General features: G+C 39.4%; 1 protein-coding gene across 1 annotated transcript; it reads right to left on the bottom strand.

The window, feature by feature from the left end:
- Positions 1-251: 251 nt before the first annotated feature.
- Positions 252-6,749, bottom strand: LOC115926088 (baculoviral IAP repeat-containing protein 1e-like). The gene is made up of 3 exons (XM_030990499.1): positions 6,665-6,749; positions 5,509-5,795; positions 252-2,282 (listed from the first exon to the last, which is right to left on the bottom strand). The coding sequence occupies exons 1-3, from the start codon at positions 6,736-6,738 to the stop codon at positions 601-603; spliced, it is 2,043 nt and encodes a 680-aa protein (XP_030846359.1). The 5' UTR covers positions 6,739-6,749; the 3' UTR covers positions 252-600.
- Positions 6,750-10,476: the final 3,727 nt, after the last annotated feature.

Below are 10,476 nucleotides of genomic sequence, written 5' to 3' on the forward strand. Positions count from 1 at the left end.
AGAATATGTAGTTGTGATATATAATTTCCAAACGGGAATAGCTAATCGGTCGCTTTTAGTCAAGAAACATTGTTTTATAGCTTAATTAATATCTTGACCGAGAGGGAGCTATACAACACAAAGAGTGTATTATTTACAATTTCATAACTTTAGACTCGATTTCAACGGCGACAACGATCACTGAATTATTTAGGATCGCATATGCTTCCAATATGTTCATTTGAACCAAATTCATGACCCCATACCAACACTTTGTATTACCTTTAAGATTCATGAGAAAATTCAACGGCGGGAGAAAAGGGTTGTAAGTTTCAAGACAAGTATGGCATTTCAAACATATTTCTCGATTCACAACATTTGTATATTTACAAACGTTACTGCATGCGGAAATTACAAACTGAAATTAACACGGCGAGTGAATGTCGTTAATGTAATGTAATGAGAGGGAATTTGAGGGGTTTTGTATCAACCACGTGACGAGTCAATATGATGTGAATGATGAAAACAAATTAAGGAAACAGAGATAGCTGTGTGTAAACATTTTACCCTATTTCATCGTTGCTATACGGCCCGCATTTTTGTAACGAACTATGTTAATAATTACTTTTTCAATGCTTCGTGGGCCGCACCAGGAGAGCTCGCGGGCCGCGGGTTGGCCACTCGTGAATTAGATGAATGCAAATGAGATACGTCTATTATTCTATTCACGAAACTTACTACTTCCTTTCCTATTGGTTCCAGTGTGACGAGAAATGCGGCGAATGAAAGACTACTAGGTAACGTAAGATCTCTCTTCGTCTTCAACAGGTTCCTGACGGGACCAATGGCTTCTGAATCATGACATTCAAATGCACACTGAATGATGAACTCCATGTCATCAACTTCATTGCATAGGGCTTCCAGGACCGACTTTCCTACTTCACCTCCATGAGCTGCAGTGAAGTACAAGACATATCTGAATTCCTTGTAGTCATTTAACAGCTTGTGTGTCAAGATTCTGTTGAATTCCGAAGGATTGTGGTTATACAGCGATGCAAGGTATAGGCTTGCGGTGTGTTCCTGCAGTAGCTTGTGAGGGAAACAGAACTCTTGAATGAACTGCTTTCCCTCTTTTTGTCTGATTTTCTTTGAGGCTAACCTCTTTTTCCCACTCAAAATCCCAACCTGACATGCTACTGCTACTGCCATCACCGCATCATCATCATCAGCCTCATCGCAGGCTTCCATTTCCTCTTTGGTGAAGATGAGCTTATTATTCAGCAACCCCTCGAATGCCACATGACCGACCTTTGTAATGGCTTCAACAGCCTTCTCCATATGACGTTGATACCCTCCCTCAATATCAGTGTATCTTGATGAATATTGCTCGCTAAGAGCGAACTCGATCTCTTTCATTAGTTGGGAGATTGTTTGTAGCTTCTCAGTTGTTTCGCGCTTAGATTCTACTTTCCACATGTAACACAGCATACAGCAAAAGATTGGGAATGGTGCCATAAACTCAGAAACTACACTGTTAATGTTCATGAAGTGAATGAGACTGGATGCAGAAGCATTGTCATTATTGAAAAACTGTTTGATGTATTGATTTGTGTTTTCTTTCGTAAAACCCTCAACAAGTATATAGGAGTACTTTTCATGGATTCTCGGAATGCTTTTGATTTGATCAGCTCCAAAAGGACGTGAACTAATGAGAACGGATGTGTCAATGAATCTCTCCCTCCTTGCGATCGAGACGATAGCAAGTTTACGGTTTGGACATGTGATGTCCATTTTAGCCTCGTCCAGTCCGTCCAGTAAGATCAGAACTTTCCTTTGATTCTCCTTGATGTATTTATCAATCGATTCCCCGTTAATCGCTGTGTCATCTGGGAAATGATTCATAACGATATCACCAAAGGAGGGGCTATCTTGTATGTCTCGAAATGATTCGTGAAAGAGAAGAGTGAAATCTTGGAGACATTTACCCGTCGCCCAATCGAGAGCTATTTTTGCAAATAATGTCGATTTGCCTACACCAGCTTCTCCAAGAAAGGCTAACCGTGTTATGAATCCTTTCTCAGTCTTGTTTCGAATGAAACTGAACAGATCCTCATAGTGAATTTCTTTTTTCTGATCTCCTCTACGCCCTAACATTAAAATGAGACTGACGAAGATATGCTGCAGCCATGTGCGTGATTCAGGGTCCATAGGAGATACTTTGACCTCGCTAAATTCTTCGATATATCTAGCCTGTAACTTCTCTCTTAATCGTTGTACTTCGTCAGGCATCTCACCATGTTCACCTGAAGAGGAGAGAGGATCAGAACAAGATGCAGACGAGTATGAGGATGATGGGTCAGATCTCAGTGCAGTACGGGAGGGGGGGGGGGGGCTAAATCTTGACAAATTTGTTCACGCCTCCCTACAAAACCTCCCGGGGGGGGGGCTACTCATATTTGGTTTGGACGGGGTTGTGCCGCTGAAGGCTCGAAACTCCTACCCATTTTTAGGGGTCATTTGGGGGGATTTTTCTAGAAGTAAAGCCCACCTTCTCACAATTTTCGGGTGTTTGCCATGCAAACATTTTGGAAATCTTGAAAAATGGACCAATGTTTAAGGATTTTTTTGGATAAAGATGGGACCCATGTTTAGGAATTTTGTGAAAAGTGACCCATTAGAGCGGCACACCCCCGTATGTATTAATATGTGAGTACCCCCCCCCCCCCCCGGGACAAAAATGGAGAAGATGGAGAAGAAACAATTCCAGAGCGCTTTATAAGCAGGGGAAAAGCAGGTTTTTGAAAGGTGGAATGTTGTTGTTTTGTTGGATATTAGCGTTTTAAGAGTACCTCCCGGGACACTTTCTGGGTGGAATATCTTGAAAATATCCTGCTAAAATAACACGGCAGCTATTTAAAAAAACGGCCGCCACGTATAACTTATGCTGAGCGATTTTGGAGATTACTTTTTTACTTAAGAACCGCATTTTACTATGCATGGGGTGACATATTCAAAGGAATTGATTTTCCTACAAGATGATATCCGATCATTTGGCTTGGGGATGATTTGCATAGCGATTTATAGCCCCCCCCCCCCCACAAAAATAAGAAACTTGGAACTTCTGGTTTGGTTCTAAGGCTGTCTTCTCATTAGCACTGGTAACAAAGTAAAATGAACAATAAAATATATCGCGAGTATATGCTATTATCAAGAGGGTGACTATTTTGATATAAAGAGTGATGACAGATGATGCAGTTTCGTCATATTTTGCAGATGTATCTCTCTTATTATCCGTTTATATGGTAATAAGAGGCCGATCAATCAATATATAATGTGCTCTCAGAAACCAAATTAGGCTATCGGTCGGATAATACATTCAATATGACCTGATTCCAAGTGATATACATGATTTGCAGTCTGAAACATGTGCATAATGTATGGTGTGGTTCAGAACTTTCACCCTACTCCTTCCCCTCCTTTGAAATTAAGAGAAATTTTGGGATGAGGGCATTAAGCTGTGGAGGTGTGTTTGGAATAGACTATCGGTCGAGTGATACAGTAAATAAGATCTTGATCTAGTTGATAGTCATGATTTTCAGGCTAAATCATGAAGATAATGGATGGTAGGATTTAGAATTTGCCTCTGGGACCTGTACCTGTTGACCTACTAACCAAAAAGCTAACCAGATCGTTTTCATATGGTAATACATATTATCACCAAGTTTGAAGTTCATATCTAAAGTGTTTCTTGAGATGAGAAAGCGGGACGGACAGACGGACAAATAAAAAACATAGTGCCTCCGGTACCATCTTCAGTGTGCGGATGCATAGAAAATGTGTACCCAACTTTGGTAGCTTATGATTTAAACGTCATAACAAATGCGAACTTGATCTACAATTCACGGTACAGAGTAGCTTCTTTTATGTCTAATGATGCCCTATTCATATTTTGTCTGCCCGGGTGAATGAGCATCAAGGGTAAACAAACATGCCGTCAAAATCTCCGTTTTTCAAGTTTGGGCTGATGCACCGCATGTGGGTCAGGCAATATTCAAGTGTTACTTTGGTCTTATAAATCCTTTGAAAAGTTTATTTCTGCTGAATGCGTCTTCATGCGTCCGGTGCTTCACTGATTAAAGTGATCCACTGTATCTAAGCTTTCCTAGAACCTTGTTTCAATCTACTGGATAACCTTAATTTTTTTTTAAAGCCTACCGTATTTCCTTGTTTCATGATATCTAAGATCTTTCTTCTCACTTTTCTATTGCATCCTTTCAAATGCCTAAGATGAGTAAAAAGCATATTGATCTTTTTATTGAACGGAGCATGAAAACTCAGAGGTTCACTAATCTCAGAGATTTAGTAAAGAGAAGAAAACACACATGTTCATAAATACCAAAGATAATTACAGCAAACTTTCATGAAAAACAATCCCTTGAGTAAGCTTTGTCCAAGACCCAATGATAAGGCTTGCCTTAAACACGGGATGGGAGAGAAGCCTAGTGTGTGTCATCGTAAAAAAAAAATTAATTTTGATAAAACTGCTGCTCAGTTATTCGTGACAGCAGACTTGTGAAAAGGTATCATTAGACATAATATTAGTCATAAACTCTTTAAAATGCAACCATGTATGATTTGAAAAAGAACCAAAGATTGAAGTCACCCACGGAAAAACTAATGATAATGAATAAGCAGGAGGAGTATCATGAAAATATTTCATCACCCCTTAAAGTGCAAGTCCACTCCAAAAATAAGTTACTTTCAATAGAAGCAAAAAAATCAGACCACCCAATCAAAAAAAGTTTGAGCAAAATCGGATAATCAATACAAAAGTTATGCATTTTTTTTCTCCAAACTTTGGAAATCACCAGACAAATTGACAACTCACTCATGAGTCTGTGACGTCATTGCCTCACTATCCACTAATTGTTTTCTTTATATCGATAATGTAAATTTCCTATTTCCCCCCTAAGAATCTTATTTCTTCACACCAGCATCCAAGCTAGATTGATAGTAATATGTTTTTGTGTGGATGCACTAATATAGAGTAATTTTTTCCGTCAAATCATGACAAATGGGAATTTTGATAAACTATTTATATCAAAATCAATAATTATTAATATACAATATTTAAAAAAAAGTATTAATTATTCAAAGTTCATAAAAGATTTTGTAAAATTTCATGCACGCAATATGATACAAATCATATAACCTGGGCGAAGATTTCAAGAATCGCCATCCGGCTATTGCTCACGGAGCAATTATCAGTGGAGCACATGTCGTATTTCCAATGTAGATAGTATCTAACACTCCTCAGACAGTTTGAACGTCAACTTAATAGATATGCGCAAATTTTTTCCAATAATGATTACTTTTTACAGAAAATTATTCAAAATATTGTTACCCGGAGCGAAACATGCCCAATTTTGGTTCGCCAAACAATGAGGTAAATTTTGGTTCCAACTTTACCAAATATTCCAACCGTATCAATGCGGGTCTAAAAAGTTTCTTTAACAAAATTGAAGTCACCTTTTCTTTGCAGACACGTCTCCTCTATTTCTTTCAAGCCCGCCGCCTGGACAGCAGCTCTAAGAATGGGAAGTTGCTTGGATGGTTTGACCGTCTCTGCCCAGTTCTGAAGCAGCATTACATTACCATTACTGGTCTTTCTACCTCCAGCCCAATTCGTCTCCAATGCCCTGTTAATATCAGAAGTCTGGACTCCCAGCTCAAGACCAAGTCTCCTTAAATCACAATCTGCTGATATGGCGTCTGCTACTTTGATGATGACGTCATCAAATCCATTTGTTTGACTACTATAATATAAGAAACATAGAATTAGATCAACTTCATAATTAAAGTTATACTACACAGCTGATCAAGACTTCTATTCATTGGATATCATGAATTACAAATCACTAAAGAATAATGTAACGAAACGTCCTGGTAAATTTTCAATTCCTTCCTGCTTGATATTTTATGTCACCGGTATGTCATTTTTTTACAGAGTTAAAATTTTGTTTGTTTCCAAAATCACCAACCAATACTTGGAAGATAACGGGCTCGAGCGCATGGGGTAGCCATCAAGATCCCCCGACATTAATCACAACGACCAGCTTCGGGGCGACATCAAGCGAACAGTCCAGAATAGAGTAAAAAATAATATTCTTTTAGGAAATTCTAAAAGTTAAATTAGGCACTAACTGATAACCACACTATATAGGACTGTTTGGTTGTTTTGTGGTGCGGAGTCAAGTATGTACTTGCATCATTTTTGCATGTTTACATAGTAATGCTTTGATTGATTTGAAAGGGGGCTGTCGTAAAGCATTTTACCATTTATAATGGTCAACTGTAGGGCCTATATAATCCTGTTTTTGGTGTACTGATAAACAGATTCGTTGTATCTTAGAGGTTTGTTTATCATTTCTTTCCGTCTGAGATGAATAGCGAATAGCGTCATATTTTCATTTCCACTAACGCACCTCCTCGTTTCACAACAGGTATCGACCATCGTTTATATATAGTACTAATAGTTCATTCGGATAACATTTTAAAGAATAATAACCTATGCTACCCTCAAAAGTGATAAATGGTCTTACTCAGTTATTGGCATTCTGTGACCAATGCAAGTTTAACAATTATACATGTATCACAGTGGACTTATGGTTAATATAATATGTACCTTGTACTTGGTACATGAATGTCGTCACTCGGGGGCTCAGTCATATCTTCGGTCATTTTCAGCCTCTTTGCCATCGTGAATGGTTTCCAGGCTGAGGAGAAATGTCAACATATAAATAGAAATACGTATATGAGAAATAATCACAAATATGGGGTCCACCATATGGCGGCTCAAGGTTTGCCTTAGGCATAAGTCCTAAAAATTGACCGGTTCACTTACATATTAAAATGTTATAGATGTTTCTTTCCTGGGGCCTTAGTGGCGAGTTATTGAACTACAATAATTAAAATCAAGTCTGATTAAATTAAGTGTTGCTATTTCGGGGGAGGGGGGGGGGGGGCTCGGGCAAGCTTTCAGGTTGTCAAAACATACGTATTCCTGACAAATTTCGTGTTTCAGAGACGTTGTTTACTCTCACAGCGCCGACGAGGTGCTTTTAAACACACATTGCTTCACCAAGAAAAACATATAATTATGGTGGTCAATTTATATCACTGTTTGAGTTTGAGTTTATTGGTTTCACATTTCACATGCAGATACAATACAGATAACAAAATATGCATAAAAGACATATAGTTTCATAATTCAAAAAATGATTACAGTAATTGACAAATAAATCAGATTACAAAGATACATATCATCAAATTTGTTTGACAACTATTATCATATTAAGGAAACCCAGACAAAAAAAACACAAACTGCGAAAAGTGCAGGAACCTATAGAAAAACGCATTTTTGCCGCCCTAAAACGCGCCCCCCCCCCCCTCCAAAAAAAAAAAGAAGCAGTTAAGGAGTAAAGATGGTTTGTATTTTTAACCCAAAAGAACAATAATAAAAACCTGAATTAAATCACATATGAAATTATATTCAAAGAAAAGGAAAGTTAACAGGAAAAACATTGCGCATGCCACCGATATTTATCAATATACAATGGCGGTTTTTATAATAGCGATACGCGCATATCGTGGACATATTGTGAGAGAATGGGAAAGCCCCGGGGAAAGCGTGTCTGTTTTTTGTTATAGGGGTGAGAAGACATGAGCTCCTGAACGCTGGCGTACTGATGGGGGGGGGGTATTTCTTATTCGATACCAGTGATTTACAAATGTTGCTGAAATGACATGATTTTCCGGTATTTTTTCTCTATTTTTTGTAAGTCATAGCTTTTTATGCGTTTTTTGGAAAATTAGAAATTCCCAACTTTAAAGTGGGGCGAAAGATATGCTTATTTAAGGGCCTTTGTGTCATGGTCTGCAGAACGGCTGGGCTCGGGGGCTCGAGCCCCCCTCACTTTTTGAAAAAGTACGTTACAGAAAAAAAGAAAGAAAGAGAGAGAAATCAAATAAGTGACCTGCCAATGTCACAAATGAGGTATCAAAATATGCTCATCTGACCGTAATTAAATGGCTCAAACCCCAGAGCTTCCGGGGGCTCTGCTCCCTAGACCCCATCAAGGGCCCTAAGGCGGCCCCTGGATGCTCATCTGACCGTAATTAAATACTTAAAACCCCCGAGCTTCCAGGGGCTCTGCTCCCTGGACCCCACCAAGGGCCCTAAGGCGGGCCCCTGGATGTTCATCTGACCGTAATTAAATACCTAAAACCCCTGAGCTTCCGGGGGCTCTGCCCCCTGGACCCCACCAAGGGCCCTAAGGCGGCCCCTGGATGCTCATCTGACCGTAATTAAATACTTAAAACCCCCAAACTTCCAGGGGCTATGCTCCCTGGACCCTAACAAGGGCCCTAAGGCGGGCCCCTGGATGTTCATCTGACCGTAATTAAATGCCTAAAACCCCAGCGCTTCCGGGGGCTCTGCCCCCCTGGACCCCATCAAGGGCCCTAAGGCGGCCCCTGGATGCTCATCTGACCGTAATTAAATACTTAAAAATCCCGAGCTTCCGGGGGCTCTGCTCCCTGGACCCCACCAAGGGCCCTAAGGTGGCCCCTGGATGCTCATCTGACCGTAATTAAATACTAAAAAACCCCAAATTTCCGGGGGCTATGCTCCCTGGACCCCAACAAGGGCCCTAAGGCGGGCCCCTGGATGTTCATCTGACCGTAATTAAATGCCTAAAACCCCAGCGCTTCCGGGGGCTCTGCCCCCTGGACCCCATCAAGGGCCCTAAGGCGGCCCCCTGGATGCTCATCTGACCGTAATTAAATACTTAAAAATCCCGAGCTTCCGGGGGCTCTGCTCCCTGGACCCCACCAAGGGCCCTAAGGTGGCCCCTGGATGCTCATCTGACCGTAATTAAATACTTAAAACCCCCAAACTTCCGGGGGCTATGCTCCCTGGACCCCAACAAGGGCCCTAAGGCGGGCCCCTGGATGTTCATCTGACCGTAATTAAATACCTAAAACCCCTGAGCTTCCGGGGGCTCTGCCCCCTGGACCCCTTCCAAACGTTTTTGCTCATTACGTCACTGCCCCTGGAAAGTGAGCCCCCTGGAATGTTTGCCCCCCCCCCCCCCCATCCCAAACTGCTTCTGGCGCGCCTGCTGGTAGGTTTTAAATAAAAGAAATTATGATCGCTGATTCTAATCTTTGGAGCATGGGTGCTTAAAATTTCAACGACATGTTTGTCGATAAGATTCAAAAGAGTAAAATTACAATGGAAAAACTGTTTGGGAACTTGAAGTGTAAACATGTCCAAATTTGGGTATTTCTCCGTTCCGCTATGATAAAACATTCCTGGCTAAAATAATGTACGAGAAATCTAAAACAGACATATAACAGAAGTGAAAAATGTTAACAATATTTTGGGATCTGTTTATTACATTTTTTTTACAGAATATCTAGGTCCACCATCCTTTACAAGATTACAGATATGTATACTATCTATTATAATGTAATTCATTAAATAAGTGACAGTCCTAAATCGTAAATACCAAATTACATTAATATCATTTAGCTATGGTATTGAATACTTAAACCTAAAATATCTTTTAATCGTTAAGCTGATGTTTAATACATTGCGGAAACCTGAATTTTACAGAAACTTTTTTTTGGGGGCAGCATTATTATATAGGCCTATGTATTATGGTGAAAAACACACGGGTCCGTATTTCCATACTTCAGTCGGTGGCACTTCAAATGATCACATTCGATTGCAGATATGTGTAGTTATTAATCAATGTTCATGACATTCATTTAGGCTCTGGCATACTCTAAAAAATATCTAATTTTGTACTGCTAAGCCAATTATGTTGCAAATTTGGTATAGGTTAGTATACAAAAAAAGAAATTTTAATTTATTTTGAAACAAATTATAACAAAATCGCTAGATATTTGCTTTATATTTTAAATATATTCGATAATTGCACAGCCCCTCCCCTACCCCAAAAATATAATAATAATAATAAATACAAATTAAAACTAGACATATAATACTTGTTTGGAACAAGTATAGGTGGGCTGGTCAACTAACATTTGAGACAAAATAGGGCAAAAATAAGCGACATACTGCTTACAAATTCTTAAAAGACAATATCATGTAGATTCATAACGTGAACTAAATTCACCTTCTATAGGCATAACACGCAAATTATGAAGTTTTTGACATGAGGCCTTTAATCAAAATTTTCACTATGATGACGTCATCAAAATGAAAAATGGTTATTACTGCGCTTGTAGAGAATTGTCTTAGCTACAACATATCGAAATTTTGAAGAAAATTGATCAATATTTACAGAGATACAATCAATTTTACATAAATATGCTGACGTCATAATATGCAAATTCGTATTTTGAGTTCCAAGGCCATTGTGATGATGTCACGATACACTTAATGGCCAAATGAGACATGGAATCATA

Source organism: Strongylocentrotus purpuratus, unplaced genomic scaffold (assembly GCF_000002235.5).
Source record: "Strongylocentrotus purpuratus isolate Spur 01 unplaced genomic scaffold, Spur_5.0 spur5_scaffold_19, whole genome shotgun sequence".
Lineage (NCBI taxonomy): Eukaryota > Metazoa > Echinodermata > Echinoidea > Camarodonta > Strongylocentrotidae > Strongylocentrotus > Strongylocentrotus purpuratus.

Excerpts from the sequence above, each read along its gene's own strand:
- LOC115926088 (XM_030990499.1), bottom strand. The coding sequence starts at position 6,738 with ATGGCAAAGAGGCTGAAAATGACCGAAGATATGACTGAGCCCCCGAGT. Across the intron at positions 5,796-6,664 it reads ATTCATGTACCAAGTACAAG|TAGTCAAACAAATGGATTTG; the intron begins GTACATATTATA and ends CTTATATTATAG. Across the intron at positions 2,283-5,508 it reads GACGTGTCTGCAAAGAAAAG|GTGAACATGGTGAGATGCCT; the intron begins GTGACTTCAATT and ends TCTCCTCTTCAG.